The sequence below is a fragment of the Acipenser ruthenus genome, chromosome 4 (assembly GCF_902713425.1).
Source record: "Acipenser ruthenus chromosome 4, fAciRut3.2 maternal haplotype, whole genome shotgun sequence".
Classification (NCBI taxonomy): domain Eukaryota; kingdom Metazoa; phylum Chordata; class Actinopteri; order Acipenseriformes; family Acipenseridae; genus Acipenser; species Acipenser ruthenus.
In genome coordinates, this window is record NC_081192.1 from 26,211,560 (window position 1) to 26,235,352 (window position 23,793).

The 23,793-nt window shown below is 36.2% G+C and overlaps 1 protein-coding gene across 1 annotated transcript; it reads right to left on the reverse strand.

The window, feature by feature from the left end:
• Positions 1-14,748: 14,748 nt before the first annotated feature.
• On the reverse strand, positions 14,749-23,716 carry mcmdc2 (minichromosome maintenance domain containing 2). Its single transcript, XM_059023404.1, has 14 exons — positions 23,617-23,716; positions 23,064-23,194; positions 22,907-22,966; positions 21,985-22,180; positions 21,158-21,280; positions 20,629-20,730; positions 20,168-20,296; positions 19,823-20,060; positions 19,228-19,433; positions 17,385-17,551; positions 16,700-16,879; positions 16,266-16,408; positions 15,422-15,531; positions 14,749-15,238 (listed from the first exon to the last, which is right to left on the reverse strand). The coding sequence occupies exons 1-14, from the start codon at positions 23,714-23,716 to the stop codon at positions 15,072-15,074; spliced, it is 2,052 nt and encodes a 683-aa protein (XP_058879387.1). The 3' UTR covers positions 14,749-15,071.
• Between the last annotated feature and the right edge of the window lie 77 nt (positions 23,717-23,793).

A 23,793-nucleotide genomic window follows, 5' to 3' on the forward strand; every position in this document is an offset into this window, starting at 1 on the left:
TTTTCCAGACTGATATACATAATGAATTATTTTAATCATATTGGCTTTTCATGAATTGCTTATATACTGTACAGTATTTTTCTATAATATTCCTAATAATTGTAGGAGGGTTGTCACTTTTTTTTACATTGAATAGCAATATAACATCAGAGGCTGCAACAGTAAGTATTTAGAATATTGTAAAAGTCACGTCATGCCATGTGTGTAATAATAATATACAAATAAACAAACAAAGGAAATAATATAATGCCTCTAAATTGAAAGTGTTACATGGATCAGTGGGATTTTTTGTGAACTGCTGTACACGCTTCTGTTTTCCGCCATCACTACGTTTTGAAAACATTTTGTGAAGTGAATAGAATGACAATCACATTTTCACATTTTGTGAAGTGAATAGAATGACAATCACATTTTCACATTTAGATGCCAATGCAAAGGCACGTTTTGACAATTAATATTGTTTTATGTTACAGTTATATAGCTAAAATAGATGTAATAGTTCTATTCTTTTTTTCAGAAATGTTATCTTCGTAAGCGTTAAACTTTAAGATGCCAACGACATTTGAAATATATATTCAACATTTCTGACGACATATTTCAATTAGCAGAGGCTGTTGCCTGCTCATTATGCAGGGCTGGCGCTGGGGCATTTTAAAAGCCGTGACGTAAATAACCTTGCCACTTCACAATAGAACGGATGTTCCGGGGAGGAGATGTCACATGTGTCCCAGAAGCACAGAGGTGATCAGCGAATGCAACGTGGTCAATGATGAAGGTATTTCATTTGTTTAATTTAAGGGTTGCTGCGACAAAACGTAAAGATTACATTAAATATAATGTAGTAGAAACAAGTTAAAAGACGTGTATATCAAACGTGTTTCGGTTTAATTATGAGTTTATAATGAATAATCTCTACTGACCAAAACATATTTTATTTAAACTCATGTTGATAATACTTGCGATACCGTACTCTTGCCTTGCCTCGTGCGGTGTAATGTTTTAATGTCCGATCTCTGTGAATGGCAGCCATTGGCATTAGAGAATGCATACTGGCGAGACCACGTGGCTGGAGTGTTGGTGCAGTGGTGGGTATACAGCTAAATAATATAAACGCAATCCAGCATCATCCTAACTAGTGGGTATTTTTTTTGAGTATGTTGTACTTTTAGTTATTATTTTATTATTATTATTTATTTCTTAGCAGACACCCTTATCCAGGTCGACTTACAATTGCTACAAGATATCGCATTATTTTTACATACAATTACCCATTTATACAGTTGGGTTTTTACTGGAGCAATATAAGTAAAGTACCTTGCTCAAGGGGCAGCTGTGTCCCCACCTAGGATTGAACCCACGACCCTCCAGTCAAGAGTCCAAAGCCCTAACCACTACTCCACACTGCTGCCCTAAAACATTATCAAAAAAATAGTAAACTGTTATTTGTATAATAGTAGTTATAGGATTCGAAGGCATTTTCTTATAAATGCCTTCAACTGCTATACCTATACTTTTTGTCATAACAGAATCGCAAAAATATTAAGTATTGTAGTTCAAATGAGCCCACCTCATAAAAATGTTATTTTAGTATGTCATGAAATTATTTGGCCCATCCTTTTAAAACCCCTTTTCTGTGCACTGGCCTTGTACTAACTGTTAATATCTCTACTTTTTATTTATTTTTTTAGTAAAAGCTAGTACTTTGACTTAAAATCATTGCGTGTACTGTACCAATAATTGCCAGCAAGTTGCAGTAAAGGTTGCTCTCCTTTACCAAGATTTTGTGCAGTATAATGTATCACAAGTTTTCTATTTAAAGCAGACTGAGACTGTATCATCTTTTCTCTGTTCAAGACAATTGGCTGCTTTTATTGCAAGCACAGATACATCCTTGTGAGCAATTACTGTACATTGTTGCACAGAACACTTTTATTGACTTATTTATTTTAATGATATACATATTTTTTTCTGTAAAAATTATGAATTGAACAAATAACTTGAATGTGCCTGAAGTATCATCATAAATCATGCTGACAGATGGTTGTCCCAGTTGAGATGATAAATTGCCCCCTTGCTATTGTGGTCGGAGAGCTGTCCAATGTCTCGGACCAGGCCCTCATGTTGACAACTCTCGTGTGGCTGTTGGATAGGGAGTCCGCTGTACTGGGGTATACTGGAAAAGCCTGTCTCTGAGGGGCTGTAGTCTTGGTAAAGGTCTTGACATTGAGTTGAGCCTGCTGGAGGAACACTATTAAGCTTGTACTGGAACCTCTGCTACCAAGCTGTCCTACATGTGACCTTTGAACTCTGGTTCATCTTTCATTCCTTTTGTTCTTGTCAAACTCGATCGCTGATGTATTGGTCACTCAGTGGGAAGACCGAGGAAGGAATCAATACTTCTGTGTTGTATGTGTGATTTGTCATACTGTTACACTTTTATGTCGCACAGAAGACCAATTCTAGTCACGATTACATTTTATAAACTGGGATGGTGTAATTTTGGTTCTCTCCAGTTTGTATCAGTTCAATCTCCTTTTTTTTCTTAATTGTCATGTTAAACTTAATATGGAAGTCAAACTTCAAATAGCAACATGCTTAATTCATTTTATAATTGTTTTAAACAGTTAATGTAAAAAAAATCGTGTTGTAAATCTAGTGTTGGGCAATATGCTTTTGCAGTATTGTTTGGGTGGCTTCCCCAGTTGGTTCTTTGCGGCAGACCTGTTTTGAAGCAGTTCAAGTTACAATGAACACTAACCCTGTCCAACTTTGTTTCTGGCCTAACATTTTCCTAAAGTTTGAATTTTAAAATCGCTTGAAGTGTCATTTGGGATGTAATGCAGTCCAAATGTGCAGTCCCCAAGCAGTGATCCATCATTTGGGCTGAGTGAAGTTCTCTTGAACTGGGTGTAGGCCAAATACAAGCATGCCCTCATCTGAACAATGTACATATTGACAAGAACATATAACTCTGGTTGAATTCCTTGTTAAACACTAATGTCTCATCAAAAAATATCCTCAAAGGAACCTATGTCCCCTGCCACTTCAGTGTGGTAAGATTTATAAGGCATGTTAGCACATGTGAGAATTGGCTTTCCAGTAAGATATGTTTAAGTGTTGTACAACGTGATTTTATTGTGTTTGATTCCAAACCTGGAGTGATATCCCTGGAGCAGTGACTGTTATACAGTCTGAATGTTCGGTTAGTGCTGAACATCTGAATTTCTGAGTTTCCAGCACAGACACTGTAGGTTGCAGGCTTAAGATTGTCATGGGAGGGTAGATCCATCCATAATAAACTGTTCAGACATTGTATTACTTTCTGAATTAAATGGACTGCACTTACAATAGGACTCAAATTGTTGAATTGGTTTTAATGTTTGTATTCCTGTGCCTGGACCTTCATGTGGTGGTTCAGCTTTGAATTTAGGTTGCCCGTTTGAAGGTGACTGTGCATTTTCTGTGCAACCTGAAGACTGTGTGAAATGAGATAGGAAGTAATGGCTTAAAGAATTTGAGTAGCACGAGCAGGGGGGTTCATGCATCCTCAAGTGCTGGATATAAGAGGACTTTCTTTTGCAGTTTACCCAACTGATGTCTTTGTGCTGAAAATGCTTAAATCTCAAATCCAGCCTTGATCCAGTGTTCTGTTTATTTTATTTAGCTCCTGGTTCTAAGACTGTTGTCTTTAAACTGCAGGTATACTGTAAATGACATGGGGACTAAAGAACACCAGTTTTTCCCTAAAGATGAAGTTACAAGATTATGCTAAATAATTGGGTATGTATCATTCTGCAAACTTGTTTTTTTGTTTTGGCAAACTAGTTGAGGAAAAGCAATTGTATGCTTTCAATGTGCATTGCCTATACGGATAATTAATCAGTTACAGTATTTCACAATATACAGTATATAAAAATAACCCACTAATAGGTGCTGTAAATTGTACATTATTTAATTTGGCAGATGCCTTTATCCAAGGTGACTTAGTGTTATACAAACATTAAAATACTATATATACACAACATTACAGTAACAAATTCAGTCACTTTATAAAGTTGCAATGAATTTTGACAAATATCAAGTACAGTAAATGGAAAATTGAACATATGTACAGCATTTCAAAACTGATTTTATTAGAAAATTGCAAAATATAAAGCGATCAGATGAATCCGAAATACTGCTTTTTTTCACCAAGAAAGCAACAATGTGTTTGAAGGAAGAGTTCTTCATGCTCAGTGTTAACCCTTTGCGGTCCATTTATTAATCGCGCGTCAGGCACATCAGGTCTAATTAATTTTCACACGCGCAGTTCATTTTAGACGCGCTGTTTAAAAGTATTTTTTTCCACAGTCAAACGGGTTTAAATGGCCCTGCATCTCAACAAAGCACTCACTAGGCATAATAAATATGCTAGGCATAATAAATAATAATAATAATAATAGTCGTACATACCGATCGATCATCTCCGGATCACTCGTTTTATCACCAAACTCCTCAATAATGCGATCCAAGTCATTATTTTATTCCTATAACATCTCAAAAAAGCTCTGCAAATGTCCATGTTTTCTGTGCGCTGATTCAGTCAGCTAACTTGTTTACTTACGACCCGCCCCGTTATCTGATACCAGATACCATGTATGACTATTCATGAGAACGCTTTTTTTTTCTCTCGACTTGTCTCTGCTCTTGTCTCTCCCACTCGGCAATTGAATGGTTTTCTCGGCTTTTTCCGGAGAAAAAACGACTAGAAACCCGTTTTTTGCGTTGCTATAATGATGTCCGACCCAGTCCGACAAAGGACCTGTGAGGAATAATTGCAATGTCGGACCCAGTCCGACAATGGACCGGAAAGGGTTAAACATGGTTGAGGTAGAGTGATGGCATGGGCTTGCTTTTCTTCCTTGGGCACTGGAGACCATTGTATTGTAGAAGGATCAATGAATGCTGCAAAATTATCAATCACCCAGAGGTGCAGCCTCTGAATGCTTCTATAGTATGTGGCCAGAGCTAATCAGCAATCAAACAATTAACTCTGGTACAGGAGGATGGAAGCTTGGAAGACATGTGTTGATTTAGTTCATAACTTGGGATTCTATAACTGCTGGAGACTTCCTTTCTTAGTAAAATGAGGTTAGAATACATTTAATTGTGTAGTGCCATATTACCAGATAACTCGACCAAAGTGTACATTTCGACCAAGAGTACACCAGGGGCTAAGGCACACTGTTAACGTGCCTTGATTGCCAGTTTACAAAACTGCTTGACTTATGATTTTACTATTGCCGTTTACCCACCTCAAACAATGTCTCTGCCGAGAATGTGTGTGTAATGTGAAATACCAGCAATGTTCTGTTTCCATTTCCTGGATTGTAAAGCCCTCTTGTGTTCAGCTGTAGGTATGCACTCCAAAGGAGATGGAGACTCCACTAAAACTGTCAGTAAAGAGGCTGCCAGCAATTCTCTGGAGATTACTCCACAGTATGTCAAAGAATCAGGTTGGTTTTAATACCTCCACCATAAATATCCTTAACCCTTTGCAGTCCATTTATTAATCGCGCGTCAGGCACGCCAGGTCTAATTAATTTTCACACGCGCAGTTAATTTTATACGCGCTGTTTAAAAGTATTTTTTTTCCACAGTCAAACGGGTTTAAATGGCCCTGCATATCAACAAAGCACTCACTAGGCATCTCCAGCCCCGCCCCACCCTTTCGTTTGCTATAGCGATCAACTATGTAAGAAATAAATAATAATAATAATAATAGTCGTACATACCGATCGATCATCTCCGGATCACTCGTTTTATCACCAAACTCCTCAATAATGCGATCCAAGTCATTATTTTATTACTATAACATCTGAAAAAAGCTCTGCAAATGTCCATGATAGTCTCAGTGCGCTGACGCACTCACCCAGCTTGTTTATTATGAACGCCCCGTTATCTGATACCTGATACCATGTATGACTATTCATGAGATACGCCTTTATTTTTTTTTATTTATTTTTTTTCTCGACTTGTCTCGGCTCCTGTCGCTCCCACTCGGCAATTGAATGGTTTTCTCGGCTTTTTCCGGAGAAAAAACGACTAGAAACCCGTTTTTTGCGTTGCTATAATGATGTCGGACCCAGTCCGACAAAGGACCTGTGAGGAATAATTGCAATGTCGGACCCAGTCCGACAACGGATGGCAAAGGGTTAACCCTTTGCGGTCCTATGTCGGACCAGATCCGACACTACAATTTTTCCTTTCCCGTCCGATGTCTAACCCTGTCCGACATCATCAAAAAGACGTAAAGCACGGGTCTCTAGTCGTTTTTTCTCTGGAAAAAGCAGAGAGAAGCCAGAAAAAAGAATAAGCATAGTCCCTTCACCACAGACATAACACGGGCATAAACAAACAAGGTCGCTGCTTCCGCATCCAACGCTCAAAGAAAATCGCGGACATTTGCCAAGCTTTTTGAGATGTTCTAGTAATAAAATAATGACTTGGATAGCATTATTGAGGAGTTTGGTGATTAAACGAGTGATCAGGAGATGATTTATCAGTATGTCCTACTATGAAGAGATATGTGAAATACAGCAAACAAGGAGTGGAGCAGGGCTGGAGATGCAGTACAGAGTGTCCTGTTGATATGCAGTGCATTTTTAAACCTGTTTTACTGTGAATAAAATTACTTTTAAACCGCACGTGTAAAATAAACAGCTTGTTTGAAAATAAATTGGACCTGACGTGCCTCATAGGCGCTGAATAAATGGATCGCAAAGGGTTAAACGCCTTGCATTATCTATTATACCTGCAATGTTAAATTCTCACAAGGTGAAGATGTTTGCATTTTGAGATCAAGGAAACTGAAAATATTTAACAAGAAATGGTACACAAGCCATAGTTAACGTTGTAAAATGTAAAAGAAACCTTGATAGTCAGTTGCCACATAAATTGAAATACCAATACTGCTGGATCAGTGATTATGATTATACAATCTGAATGTACAAATAGTGCTGACATTGATTGAGAATATCTGAGATTCCAGAACAGGTAGAAGTGAGGATTACCTTGACAGACGGGTAGAAACACAATCAACATTTTTGTCTCTCTTTTAGATGCATTTAGAAATTGATATGGTGGTATTTTACATCCCAATACTAAGTCGTTCTTAAACATCACTTTTTTTTTTATTTTTTATTATTTAACCTTTACATGTAGATGGACCATTTTGGAGATGGTCACAGAATCTACGAGATTCCCTTCAGAGTGAAATGAGGTAAGAAATAATGTTAAGTAGCAGGGTTGCTGCAACCTCATGAACATGTAATGCCAGGTCACAAAACATGCTGGATATATGATGACTTTTTTTTTGCCGTTTACCCAACTGATAAGCAATATCTTTGTGCTGAGACTGTGTAATCTGAAATACCAGCAGTGTTCCAGTATTTGTCTCTTTTTTTTATTTTCGCCTTGATTCTAAATCCAGCCTTTGTTGAAACTCCAGGTATACTATAAAGGATGTGGGGATTCTGGAGAGCCACAGCTAAAGGGACCATAATTCCCTGAAGATGACGTTGCAAGAATGTGCATATCAATGAGGTAGTCTTGGCATGTCTTGTTTTTAAATGTTTTGATGCACATAATTTTACATTTTCCTACACTAGAACAGTGTTTAATATTGGGTTTCACTGTGTAATTAATAAATTAGTGCTGACTGTAGAAAGTGATCTGCCCTAAGAGATCTGAACTCGCTCAGTGAGTTCCACAAATGGCAGTTTATTTGCCAAACTTCTATAAGTTGATATATTTAGAATCAATAAAAAAAACCAGCAAATTTGATCATTTAGAACTCAGTCTGCATCTGAGAATCACCATTTTGTCTGCTGGTACATGATCTTAGGGACAGTTAACCCTTTGCGGTCCATTTATTAATCGCGCGTCAGGCACGCCAGGTCTAATTAATTTTCACACGCGCAGTTAATTTTATACGCGCTGTTTAAAAGTATTTTTTTTCACAGTCAAACGGGTTTAAATGGCCCTGCATATCAACAAAGCACACACTAGGCATCTCCAGCCCCTCCCCAGCCTTTTGTTTGCTATAGCGTTCAGCTGTGTAAGAAATAAATAATAATAATAATAATAATAGTCGTACATACCGATCGATCATCTCCAGATCACTCGTTTTATCACCAAACTCCTCAATAATGCGATCCAAGTCATTATTTTATTACTATAACATCTGAAAAAAGCTCTGCAAATGTCCACGATAGTCTCAGTGCGCTGACGCACTTAGCCAGCTTGTTTATTATGGACGCCCATTATCTGATACCTGATACCATGTATGACTATTCATGAAATACGCCTTTTTTTTTTTTTTTTTTTCCGACTTGTCTCGGCTCCTGTCGCTACCACTCGGCAATTGAATGGTTTTCTCGGCTTTTTCCGGAGAAAAAACGACTAAACACCCGTTTATTGCGTTGCTATAATGATGTCGGACCCAGTCCGACAAAGGACCTGTGAGGAATAATTGCAATGTCGGACCCAGTCCGACAATGGACCGCAAAGGGTTAATTTACTAAATAGTTTTCCATGTTAAACAAAATTGAAACTCTGCACATTTAAACACTGTAAATGCCAAAAACACTGAAATGTATTCATTTGAGGTAATGCTTATTTATATATTCTTGCATTTAGTTCCTATTGATTAATAGGAACTTTATTAATCAATATTTGTTAAAACCAATCAAACATGCATGTACAACATTCTTGGTCAAAGCTTTCCCCTGGAGCTGTGATGTAACACTTTGCTGTTTACCCGTCTGACTAAGTTGGTGCTGACAATGGTTATCTGAGTTTCCAGAAAGTGATCAATAATTAGATTGCATTAATTAGATTGCATTTCTTGTTCAGAGGTGGTGTGTGGGATGTCATAAGTGCATTTTCTTTAAGCCATTGTGTAGTTCTCAATACTTGTAATATACACTTTGTAAATGGGTTCAAGTTAAGTACTAAATGGTAGTAGGATTAATACTACACTACTCCTAGCAATTAAGGTGATATTCAGAAATGTGTTTTTAGTAGTTCTAAATCTTGTACACACATGCTTTTAATATACTCCTCTCTGAATATCCATTAATTGTTTGGAGCAGTGTAGTTAAGACCAGTTTGCAGGCCATTGAATGCATTTCATTGGCAAAGTGGCTTTATATAGAATATCAATGTTGCAGAGGAGAATTGGGTTACTTTTTAATGTAAGGTTGTAACTTTTCATACAGAAATAAAATGTATTCAGTAATCTCATGCTATTTATATTCATTTTGTGTTTCTTGAAGGCCTTGGAATCTGCAAAAGTCATGGTTGAATAAGGTAAGGTTAATACCGTAACTGTTTGCATTTTACAGGAACACAAGTAACACTTAAACCAAACTTGGACTGACCCTTGCATGTCTCTTGGGCTTTAAGAGGTAAATTTGTAAGTAATGACTTGATCATGATTTAAAAATATCTAAATAGTGATATGTTGTGTACAGAAGTTAGGTTCTTCATACAGGACAACAATTATTCAGAAGGTACTTTAATTCCGTTTTTACATTTTAGAAAGAGTATCGGAGGTCTGAAAGCTCAAGGTACAAGCCACATTGTTTTCAGGTCAGAATATTGGTGCTGGAACTGTGATGATGTAACACTTTGCCGTTTACCCATCTGACTACATGTTATGGTGCTGACAATGTGAGTATCTGAGTTTTCCAGCCGGTTTAAATAGCTAGTCCATTTGTCACTGTTTTAAGTGTCTTAATATGCACATGTTTAAATAGCTGCAAGATTACATACATCACTTATGTTTTCTTAAAAAAAAAAAAAAAAAAAAAAAAAGTTTAGAGATGGACGTTATTTTTTATTAGTAGTCTGAATAAATGAAGTTTGTTTTGTGAAACTACCGCCAATGCTGAATTTCTAGAGATACCAAATATATTTGGACTATTGAATACGCATCAATTCCAAATCTTACATTGTACCTTTTTCTCAACAGTATTGAGTCCATGAAGATGTTGGCATTTCCTTCCATGTTAAATGGTATGAAGGGGATTTTGTCTTAAAGCTTACATTTTGGCCTTGTGTTTTGTACTGGTGCTGGAGCTGTGATGGAACACTTTTTTTGCCGTTTACCCATCTGACTACATGTTATGGTGCTGACAGTGTGGATTTCTGAGTTTCCAGCAGGTTTAGCCTTCAATCATTATTTAAAGATGCCTTTTACGGGCAAGTAGCATTGAAAATTGGTTTGCTGAAAATAAATTTGTAGTAGCTGCTTAATTTTCTTTAAACTTTATTAGACATTAACAACATGGATACTGCACCATAGTCAATTTTTTATATGAACTACAATACATTAATATCAAATTGGGTCTTAATTTTACTACTTTCTTTGCTTTACCAAAATTGGTAATTTCCAGCTTTTACAGTGTAGATATAATTTAACTATTGTATTCTCTCTTTTTCCCCAAAAGTGTAGTTGACAGATTGAAGTGGCATTGCAAATGGACCAAAAGGCTATCTCCTGGGCATTGTATTTTAAATGGGTTTTCTACAGTGTTTTACTTTGTGGTTCTTTGGAATGAGCCCTCTGATTGTAACGATGTAAACCTTGAGAATGCTGTATGATATGCAGTTTTCGGTATCCTTTTTTTTTTTTCTAGATATACAACTCTAGTCCATATCAAATGAAGGATTGTGTTGCCTATTTCTTCTGATATAAAAATTTAATTTGGGTACTGTGTGTTTAATTAGTACAGTATAAGGAACTGTACAACTGGAACTGTAATTTGGGCTTCTCATGCTGGGTTTCATAAAGATCTACTGATCTAAAAACATAATAAATAGCCTATGCTGGGAATAATGTTTAACTATATACTTGTTAAAATTAAGGATATTAACTTTGCACCATGTGAATACAAAGTTAGACTGATGCAACCTGTAACAGATGCAATACATTTTAGTTATATCCATGTTTCTTGTCTTGGGATGTCCTTTTTTTTTTTTTTTTTTTTTTTTTTTTTTTTTAAATATAGGTATGTTATATAATACCTATTGATGGCCAGTGATATATCCCTTTTGTCTGTGCTCCAGCTGGCACCCTACCCTTTTCAGCTTCACACTTGTACAATATGTTAAGGGACCTCATGGAAGAGACAAAATTGTTTTCAAAATGTTGCACCAGTTTTAAAGTCGTTGTGATTTAAAGCATTACATTATTCATGTATTTGGCCTATACATCTAGTTGTGTTGCGGATACAAAACAATGCTTTTTGATCAGGCTTTTTTTTTTTTTAAATGTACAATAATTGGGTAACATTGAGAATTGTATAGATATTTACATGTAGACCCAAAGTAAATATTGCACCTAATGTACTTGATTTATGGAGGGTTTTATAGTTATTTTTACCTGGGCGGTCAACACTTTCATAAGCGCATGACCAATAAGTACGGTTGCATCTCCATTCGCTGGCCATGTGTGATTGGTGAACAAGCAACTGGATTCTTGAATCCTTAGGATTTCACTGCACCGTTTTTAGTCCACCTCAACGAAACCTACCAATTTAGTTATCTGTCAACCAAATTTTAGGTCAATCTAAAAATAACGGTGTTTGGAGAGTCGGGATGCTTTATATTGCTATAGCAAGGCAATCGATAAGGAATAAAATATTATCGTTTCTTTATTTGAATTAGTGCAGTAGTGGTAGTTTTATTATTTATTTATTTATAAATTTAATCGTCAATTATTTTTTATTATTTTCTTCCAATTTGGAATGGCCAATTATTTTATTATGCTCAGCTGACTGCTACCACCCCTGTGCTGACTTGTGAGGGCGAAGACTAACACACACACACTGTCCTCCGAAGCGTGTGCCATCAGCCGACCGCTTTTTTTCACACTGCGGACTCACCATGCAGCCACCCAAGAGCTACAGCGTCGGAGGACAGCGCAGCTCTCTGGCAGCTTACAGGCAAGCCAGGCCAGACTACAGGGGTCACTGGTGCGCGTTGAGCTGAGGACACCCTGGCCAACCTAACCCTCCCTCCCCCCGGGCGACGCTCGGCCAATTGAGTGCTGCCCCTTGGGATCTCCCGCCCTCGGTTGGCAAAGGAATAGCCTGTACTCGCACTCGCGACATCCAGACTATAGGGCGCATCCGGCACTCTACGCAAGTGCTTTTACTGGATGCGCCACTCGGGAGCCCTATTGGTTGTTATTTTAAGTCTATTTTAGGGCTTTATTTTCAGGTATTAAAAATAAACACAAATGCATCAATTTTGAGTTTCTATAATAAATTGCATGTATGTTTCACCAATACATATATAAAGGTTTCCGCCCCATTACTGCCTGCGTATCTATCACACTATAGTGTGATCTGTTAAAACTGAGTATATTCTATCTGAAGTGTTGGAATTAAAAATGTATGTTTATTTGCTTCACAGCCATATTGTTTGTGGACAATAAAAAAACAATTATTTCTTGCTGTATTGTAAGTCCAAGTTTTTGTACAGTAGTTCAAAGTAACATTACAGCTAAAATCTAAGGTTGTAGTTAATGCATACTGCTTAAGTTAGCATTAAAGTATGTATGGTATTTATTGAAAGTATATGATTTTAAAGGTAATGTTGCATTTCACTCACATAGTGTTTAAATTAGATAGTAAATTACTTAATGACCCACAACCTTACCTGTAGGGCTTCTGATGTGGTAGACATCTGGATCTATGTAACATTTGGGTGGTTTCCAACCGGTTACCAAAATAGTTCAGTTGCTTGAAGCAACAGCAAGGTGTATTAAAGTGGATTTTAGATTCAGTGCTTAAAGGTCCCAAGAAGAGGTTTCAGGTGCTCAGTATGTCATATATTATTAGCTCCTAGAGACAAGAAGTTTAACCCATTTAACTTTATTAATAAATAAAATAGTGGACTGTATACCAATGTGGACATTATAGAGCAGGTATGAATTAATTTTGATAGGTAATCACTATAAAAGATCAGGCCCTGGTTATCTACAAAATAGGTGGCAAAAGCTGATGTTTTAATTGACACTGTAACTGCTGCTAAAAAATAATTCTGTTTAAATTACTCTAAAAGAGATCAACAGTAAAGTTGAGTCATTTAATGTATTGTTTTAAATGTTTTTTCCAGTTATTATTGGAAATGGTTTTGAATAAACAAACCCTAAAACTATTGTGCCTGTAGGTTAATTTAATAAAATGAATGAAATTGACCAAGCCATTTTTCTGCTATTGGTCACTTAAATCCCATAACAAGACAATTCACTCGCTTAACATGCTTTTAACCTCATTAAGTGTAACATCCTGGATTCTAAATGTATGCATTCAGCAGAATTTCCAAACTTGGTAATGTTATGTTATAGATTTTTTATTTTATTTTTTTAATAATGTAATGCAAAACCTGTTAATACATTTTCTCCCTCAATCCAAAAACTCTTTAAACTTTGCAGCAACTGTATTGGTGCTTTAACTAAGAATACATACTGTACAGAAACCCTTTTCCCTATACACAGTTTAACAGCTGCAGCTGAGAAAAACATTGTTTTGAGCCAAATTTACACACTGCTTTCTGCAGTTTTGCCATTTAAAATATACAAAAAGTCAGTCACTAAAAAATAATTTAGATACTAGAGCTTATGAGTAGATTTTCTTGTAATGCCAGACTTCACCCTGATACCTGCATTATCTCAGATGCACCCAAAATTCAGGCTTCCAGATGTTTCTTTTAGAGAACTGCTTTCTTTAACAGTGACTTCATTCATTCAGTGAGTCAAAAAATATATGAAAGCCATTAAATGTGTGGTTTATGTAACAAATAAAACCAAGATTGACAGCAAGCTGGAGAGCATTCTGTGCTTTAATGTGTTTTAAGAGACTTTAGTCTCTTTCTGTTTTCACGTTAGACTGTCTTGAAGCCAAACCAACCCAGTACATTCACATAACTATGAAGTTGAGGTCTGTCTTCCTTAAACAGCAATAATGATGGAGTCAACTAATGACTTTCAAAAGAAGAAATCAAAAAATGGTATGCATTTGATAAAACTGCATTAAGCTCCAATATGAAAACATATATTTTTAACTGTGAGTTATAAAAATCTTTTTCTTCTGGTCTTACAGTTTTCATTGGGGCCTTAGACAAAAAAAAGCAACACCTGCCATAACGCAATAGTGTTTAGGGTTTTTATAGGTAAGCCAGGAAAACAGATCTGTAAGGTGTTCAAATTGTTTATGGTGGGATGTGTGATCATTCCTCAACGATTACAGACTCCTTTGGGGAAAGTTGGATTGAAAGTCTGCAGCAAAGTTTTCCAGAACAGCAGTGAGTAATCGCTTTTGAGATTTGCTTGTCAAAGAAAGTAATTAAGTAATGAGCAATTTTTAAAGCTGAAGTAACTGCTACTATCAGTCCTTTATCACACCAAATCTGTTTGTACTAGAAAATCTAGTTTATAAAGGACAAATACTCTTCATTGTTTGTCTACCCAGAAATATAAGTGTCTATTTTTTGTTGCTTTCTGTAATGCTAAATTTAAAGTTAATGAAAATTGACAGTGAAGAGAAATGTAAATGTAATAATGGGCAAAAATAACACTTACAAACAGCCATTTGAATCGAGGCCTAGAGGTGGGAAACAAATCCCCACATAAGAAAATGAAAAAAATACTGTAAGCATAATGGGCACAATGTAAAATGTTAATTGTTAGTTTTTATAGTAAATTCTAACCGTTGTTAATAATATAAAGTACAATTCCAATTGCTTAAGTTTAGCATGCAGAATTATTGATATTCTCAATAATGTACACTGCCATCTTGTGGCAATTCATGAACAGGACTAGGACATCATAAAATGAAAGATGTTTTACTTTATATATGTGAACAGATTATTAAAATTGGATAAAATAATTATACAAATGAATGTAAAATAAACCCTTTTTGTCATAAAATTACAAATATATAACTTGGATAATATTTTCTACAATGAAGCTGAGCACAGAGTAGTTATTGACTGAAAAAATAAGTGCAATGCATTGCATCTTATTCTTCAGGAATGTAAGCTGTGGCTTCAGGTGCATAGGTTAATATGAACTGTAAAATCTGTTGATGGAGCTGCATCAGGTTAACATCTCTTCTGTGCAGGGACTCATGGTCATGAAGATCACAGGGAAATACAGCATTTGGGGATAAAACAAGTGCAGAGCCTCCTAAGATGTTCAGAGAGGGATAACTTAATAATAGTTTGCTTCAATCATGTAACATCATGATTACATACTATAAACAAGGATCACATATTTACAGATGTCAGACTGATTAAAATGTTAGAGAAGAGTATTGTTTAATCATGTAAAGCAGACTTCAAATTGAAAAGAAATTATTGTAAAACCCACCATGCTTAAGGGTGATTGAATTTTCAGACAGCAGGACAGCGATAACAGCATCTTCCTCAAGCACTCTACACCTGAGGTTAAGCTTAGCGTGGGCTTCTGCCAACGACATCCTTTAAAAAATAATAAAATAAAATATATTATTTACTTATTTCTTTTTATATTAATCTGTTACGTTTTAAAAAAGGCCCAGTAGTTTCATATTCACACCGTATAGAGAATAACTTTGCTCCACTCATGGAGGTTACAGTACTGTAGATTAAACAGAATTCGTTCAATTAAAACACAACAAAGAAACAAATAAAAATTTGGATATCAGATTACTTTTAGTTTAATATTATTCTTTTTTTTTTTTTTGTACGGCACTGCCACCAAGTGGTTAAATGATTAGTTCAAGAAATAACATGAAAACTATTTTTATTTCAGCAACTGGATGAACATGTCACATTCAACTAGCAGCTTCAACAGTTACCAGAAAAAGCTGTTGGAAAGTTGCTTTCATGGCATTTAGATATCTGCAGCACTAGCATAATATTATTTGTACTACCCATTTATTAAGCCATAAAGTATAAAGTTAAAAATATAATATTACTTAATCAATTCATTCAACCCTTGTAATAGTTTACTGTGGTAGACCATTGTAAAATAATAGCAAACTGGAGGAAAAGTATTGAGAGAAATCACTGATGAAGACAATAGATGAAACATTTGTCAACTAGAGATTTACCCATAATTCCAATTTGAAAATTACTGTATGAATAATTCCACCAAATTACCATATGATATGCAAATTCATTATGATAAACCTTTGAAGGGATCCAAGCATGTTTTGTAGTATATTGCTTACAAAAGCTTTACTGAAGCTGCAGATAGCTTTGATCCATGCACTGGGTCAGTACGGACTCTCCGGCTTGCCATGTAGTACCCATGGATTAGACTTTCAGCTTCCGGACTCAGCTCTATTTGCAAACTTCTGGCAAGGGCAATGAGCTAAGCAGTAAAGAACACTGGACAATTATTAAAGTGAAAACCATAAAGTCACTATATTAGGCAGCCATATTAGCTCACAGGTCAAAACAAAAGCTACATTTTGCTTGTGGAGTTTTCTAACATTGAAAATATGAAGTTGGCATCTCAAATGGTTTCTGAGATGTGAACAGTTGAATATACTATACTGTATACAGGTGTGTTGCTAAAAACAACAGCTAATGTTTAAAAAATAAATAAATAAATAATATCTATCCTTGTATCTTCTACTGTGGTATAATATGAAAGAGTTACTGCTTCATAATCCTGTGTTGTGAACTGCATTGATGCTGGATAAAGAGGCTCTCCTGGATTCATGGCCTCTCGCAGGGTGTGGTGGGTTAAAGCTAGGGCTGGATAGTCACAGGCTGCTTCACGACAGTGGATCAACAGACCAAAGGCATTGCTCATTTTAGAAGGAAAAGAGCCAATGTCCTAAACCAGAGAGAAACAGTGGTATTCTGTGGAATCACATATCAAACACACACATTTAGGTACCGTTTTCATTAATGCCACAGGTAATTTTACAGCAATTGAAATGCTAATAATGTATTGCTTAATTAACTACTCTATTACTTGTATACATGTGATGTGATCCTGAAAGAAATACATATAAAACAAAGCTTTGGAATTTATATTTTACTGTTGTATTCACAAAGTCAAACCAGTGCCTACCTTTATTCTGCATGTATCGAATTTGTTTATGCCTCACTTAATAAAACTAATAACCATTTTCCTTTTAGAACAAAAAAAAATGAAAACACTGGTGCCCAAAGGTTAGTAAAGCTGGCCTATTGTGTACCAATAACAATGCAATAGATGTAACCAATATATAACTTCCTTGAAGAAAGTGAATTGCATCCTGTATTGGCCACAAAGAATGTTTAACTACAATTTTACTGGGTCTCTGTTACTGTTATACAGTACATCTGTGACATACCACTGATCCAAGTACAGCACCATCTGATTTTAAAGATCTCTTGCTAGGAGCACAAGTATCAGCTACTGCCCAGAAATTACACTTGATTGGAAAAGACAGCTGTTGGTCAACATCTTCCCCATACTTCTTTCCTGGAATGAACACGATGGCAGTCCTTGTTTCCAAAACTGAAAAAAAATATCAAGCCAGATTAGTAATAACTACGATAGTGTATTCCAGTATCTTCCCTTAAAAAGACAACATCGCCAAAGCATCTGCACTGTGTCTTGTGAAAGATGGCAGATCTACTTAAGTTAAAGATTTCCAAAAAAAAAAAAAAAAATAGAAACCAAGGTTGTTACTCACTCGGTAACTACAATAGTGTAAACTTATCATGAGAATGTCAAAAACAGAGGATTGGCTTATTAACATAACTTGAACCAAGCAATGCTCAGAACTTGGGCCAGTTCATTTAAACTCCACCATTTATACTCCACCTCACTTGCTTCACTGTGTAATGTTTTTCTTGTTTAAACTTTTAAAAACAACTCACCTGTGAAAAAAGTGTAGTTTAAAACACATCGTAGTTCAGGGATGGGCAACTTTGAGGTAGTTGAGGGCCACCATATCTACTAAAAATCTCTGGCATATTAACAGTGTAAAACTGTAAGTGCCCCTGGTGCAGATCATCATTACGGTGTCTTGCCTGTCAGAGTTATATATTCACACTAATTGTGAACTGAAGACTTGTTTTTATTATTATTATTATTATTATTATTTATTTCTTAGCAGACGCCCTTATCCAGGGCGACTTACAATCGCAAGCAAATACAAATACATTCAAGTGTTACAATATAAGTCATACAATAAGAACAAGAAATACAATAATTCTCAAGTGTGACAAACCACAATTCAATAATACAGCAGATAATAGTGAAAGTTACATCAGGATATGATTAAGTAGTGATAGTTACATCAGGATATGATTAAGTACAAAATACTACAGATTAAACACTTGGGAGATTACAATATTCTGAGGTACAGGATTAAATGCAGTAAAATAGGGGGCAGATAAGAGCAAAATAAAGCATATTTAAATGAAGGGTGATAGTGTCCCAGGATACAACAGAGGAGTTCTACAGGTGCTGTTTGAAGAGGTGAGTCTTAAGGAGGCGCCGGAATGTGGTCAGGGACTGGGCAGTCCTGACATCTGTAGGAAGGTCGTTCCACCACTGCGGAGCAAGGGTGGAGAAGGAGCGGGCTCGGGAGGCAGGGGAGCGTAGCGGAGGTAGAGCCAGTCTTCTAGTGCAGGCGGAGCGGAGAGGTCGAGTGGGGGTGTAGGGAGAGATGAGGGTCTGGAGGTAGCTGGGTGCAGTCTGATCAAGGCATCTGTAGGCTAGTACAAGAGTCTTGAACTGGATGCGAGCGGTGATCGGGAGCCAGTGGAGCGAGCGGAGTAGTGGAGTAGCGTGGGCGAAGCGAGGTAGAGAGAACACCAGGCGAGCAGCAGAGTTTCTGTCTACCTTTTACTTACAGTATGATAAAAAAGGCAGAAGAATTGGACACTGGTTTGTCAATATAGCACCTCCCACCTAACTTGTGTCTCAGCTGCAATAGACCTGAGGTTTCAACTCATGGATTTCCCTTGTATTCAGCATGCACGCAGCCCAGACAAGTGCACAGCGCACAACCCCACCTTTTTCCACATTGAAACAATAACTTTAGACTTGAGTAGGCTTGGTCTGGGAGGTCAAATGTGGGCCCCAGCTGCCAGTTGCCCATCCCTGGTGTAGTTTGATACAGGCAAAAATAAAAAGAACTGATCAGGGAAGATGTGAACTAAAAAGAACTAGCATGTAAATACCAGAGTGAAGTAGGTCAAGCTTATCTTTTTTGTAAGAAGAAAGATCTCCTACAAAACAGATCCCTCCTGTAGCAAGCAGCGCAGAACCAGCTTGGATGTTTGCAGTTCCTGTTCCATGCTCATCTTTAGAGACTGTGGCAAAAATTTCACCAGATGCCAAATGTCTTGTCCCACGAGCCACAATACCAAGGCTGTACATCAAAAGCCTAGAAATAATTTGAAAGACAAAACAGAATGTTTTCGGTCAAAATTGTTTGGTTTGAACTTGCTGAGCTGTAGCATCGACATAGTAGTGTCTGCCATAGTTGTCATAGTAGAAGTAACACAACTTTTAGTAAAGCAAGGCTTGAGCCATGGGTCAAGTGCATTGCCCTAATATCTGTCCTAGCCCCCAACAGGTCACGTACAGTATTGCTGTCAAACTTTTTATTTTGCTATTATTGTACTGCATTGCAATAGAATGCTGGAAAATAAGCAAGAGCTTCAGGATTCTACAGATAGGATAATTAACTCATAAACGTGTTGTCCAAGGCTGTGAGGTTTATGATACAAATGATAAACCAGCAAAATATATACATATATATATTATTTATACCTATCCACAATCAGTGTGTCATTGGTCAAAGCCAACAGATCAAGGAAGTTGCCTGGCTCTCCCTCATCCCCACAGGTCTGTACCAGACTCAGTAACAGGCAAAGCTTAAGCGTGTTGTACATGCCTGGAGGAACTACATGAGATCCAAAAATATTTGCTAGGATGGCAGAGAATCTCCAAGGAGAGCAGGCAGTGACAGAAAGTAGACTCTGGAAATTATCGCTGATGAATGCTGGACCTAAATTATGACATAAAACACAAAAATGATAACACTTCAGAAGGAACAGTGATAGTAATTTGAAAAGTATATTTAATACATGTAATATAACAACTAGTGCTGTTTACATTTTGGAATCCAAGGCTGAATACTGTTGGCTTCAACACTTAATGCAACCTTTGGCCACTGGTGTACATAAGCTGGGATTCCTATAATTCTGTACAATCCACCCATTTTCATTTGGTGGCACAGTTCATCTGAAAAACAAATATACACAAAAAAGCCTACATTAATTGATATCTAAAATGTTTCTAATACTTTGCTGTCTATTGAAGCTCATGAAATATTAATGCAGACATTTAATTTATTTGTGCCTGGTATAAATAGCAGTTTCTGGACCACTATATTTTAACACTGTCATTGGTAACACATCGTTTAATGAGAAAATTGCCTTTGTTGTGTGCTTAATAAACAAACTGCAAAAATACCAGTATAAAGTATTGAGGGTTTGGGGGGAGGGTCGACTGTTTGTTTAAGTCTCATAAATGACACATTTTTAAATGTGCTGTATTATAGAAGGCAACCCTACCTCTTAAAAACACAGTTGTGGACTGATATCTAAAAGAACTGGTTAGGTCGGCCCTGAGTGCATCCACAGCTCTTGTGTGGATCATTTCCACTAGCTGTTTGTCTTTTAAAAACAAAAGGAAAAAAAAAAAAGGATTTAAACATAATCAATTTTACAGAAACAGACAACAGTGTTCTATAGAACGGATGTGTGCTGGGTAACATGTAAGCAGTCTGCGCAGATCCAGGACGTGCCTTGAGCTATGATATTGAATGCTATAGTTACAATGCCACAACAGTACTGTAAACGTTGCTGTTTTTATAAACCTATACATTGGCAACTAAAAAGACATGAGGGTGTGTGGAGTTAACATCAAGCTGGCCCAAAACAGAGAAGAGTGGAGAAAGAGAACAAGGAAGGCAGACCCCACTCAAATGGGAAAATGCTAAGAAGATACATTGGTGACTAAATATATTTTTTACTGCTGTACCAACATTTAGATTACTGTATCGTTTTGCGTACTTCTATACAAAATCAGAAAAGTTCATACCACCCAGCACTCTGAACTTCACATCTTCTTTGAGTGAAGAACCACACAAAGTGCAGGTAAAATCATTCCTCACCGTCGCCGATTCTGTTGCACCTGGTACATGCACTCGTATATACTGAAATCCTAATTAAAAAAAAAAAAAAAAAGTAAGTATAATAACATTACATTAAATTACTGAACAATACCTGACAGGAGTGCTGCAGATAAGGTTTTTGGTCTGGGAGCAACTTACTCTCTAATTTTAACACTGAGAGTAAATGTATTTTTTGGGGGGGGGGGTAAAATGCAACAATCTCAATAAATACAGTACAATATTTAATGGTAATGGGGTAGGCATTAAAAAAAGAACCTTCCATTTTAACTGCAATGTTACTTTGAACTACTGTACAACCACGCGTGTGTTCTACAAGGTTCTTTATCGGCTCAGTGCATTTTTTTCGAGGTATCGCACTGGCTCTGCAAATGAATTACGTTACTTATACTTTAACATTACATTTCAGTGAACATGTTCAAATTTCAATAGAACACCATACAGATAAATAAAATAAGGAAATGCATGAATAAGTTATAAACAGTTTAATATTATAGGCACCATTTTTTAGCGGTTGCCTCTGAAGATGCACTTGTATTCGCTAGTTGTTATGTGACAAGTGCTGGATTGTAATAAAAAAGCTGCTGTTCTGCTTCCACTCTTGACTTCAACCGAGTCATTCAGTAGGCAGGCTGTGCTGTAAATGGAAGCCTTGTCACATGCAAGGTACATGAAGTTCAACTAGATATGTATTTATACTGTGACACTTTGTCAGTATGGTTTTGCTTTGTGTTACCTGATGAATAGGGACATGTATCCTCAGTACAAAGAAACCGGGCCCCCTGTGTGTACTTGGTCACTGGCGTCATTGCCATCACCAGCCCCTCCATCATAAAATACCTCTTGGGATCATATCCATGGGGGAAGTCACACAAGTTAAGGTAATAATCTGGCAGTGGAGGCAAGTGTGTCAGCTTTAGCACAACATTAACCTTGAAACAGAAAAGGCAGTACCAGAATAAAACATTCCATGTGAAATACATTGGATGTATTGTGGCATAACAAAACAATTCTACACTCACATTATGATGGCAATTGAGTTTATTTGCCTTAGGTGGCAGCAGACAGTGTACATGGAGACAACAGTCTACCTCTAGTGTAAAATTCTTCAGTCCCTTCTGATTTTATCTACTGGTAATTATCTCCTCATACACTCAATGTGTCCAGTAGTAGTTATCCCTCAAGTAATATACTGCACAAGTCTACAGGTCTTCAGAGCATAACGATATTTGCCCATGTATGATTACATAATGAAGCATGTCGTTTTTAAGTCATTTAAGAATTAAAATAAGTAAAACATAACTTAATGTGTTCCCAACTCTCATTAGCACAACATCATTCTCACAAGTCCCTAATTATTTTGCTGTACTGTTTTTTGTAAAATGGTAAGAGGCTTGTTGAGAATGTTTGTGTTTATTAGATATATATTAATAAATAAATAAATAAATAAAAAAAAATAAAAACACCCCCCTTGTAAACCTTGGTTAGTAACGTATTATCCAAAACATTACAACTCCCTCTTTCATGTAACAAACTAAAATTATGTGAATCTGTAACTGAAACTACTTTATTTATTAATGCAATAGCTTCACCTGAAATAAAACTGAACAATTACAACCTATTACAATAAGCACACTGTGAAATAATATTATACACACCTGAGCTTGAGTATGGATTTTTTCAATTAATGACAGGGTCTTGATAGATATAAAACATACCTACAAAAACAAGTTAATACGTATTTAAAGACTTATTTATGGTAGTTAAAATATTCATAGGCATTGTATTTTAAAAACAATTATTCATCGTACTCACCGACTGAAAAAGACATCTAGCTTTCTGTGGATCGTGCAAAACACAATTGCCAAGCCTAGCATCTATTTCTGTTAGATCTGAAGGATTTACAGCTATACTAAAACGATAAAATCCAAAACATTGATTGGAATCTGTAAAAAAAAAAAAAAAAAAAAAAAAAAAAAAAAAAATTATATATATATATATATATATATATATATCAAATTAGGCCTATAATTTCAGAATAAAATCGAGCATGCTGTGACAGCTGCTTTACATGTTTTAAATGTCGCCTAAAATGATAATAAAAATAAAAATAAATAAATAAAAAGTTTATTACCGCAGGGAATTTGAATTGACTGTAGCTCGAATACCCGTAGTGCCCTAATACTAAGTTAATTACGTTGTTGCTACTTAATCTTCGTCATCCATGAATTGGTGGCACAAATAAATAGCGCACACGAAATATATTCTTAGTCACTGATATTATTATTGAGCTGATTTAACCTACACTTTATTAACACATAGATCCAGCTGACATGAAATTACATTATTATTATATCCAATTACATACCATTATATTCTTTACAATCTTCAACAAATTTCTCAAGACCGCCGCTTCGGTCCAGATAGGTAAGAATAGCCTCTTTCATTTCCAAAATAAAATCAGCCATGCTATAGTAATGGACAGGGAAACCGCGTATATTCAAATTAAAATAAAACTATATACAGATATATAATGTAGGCCTAT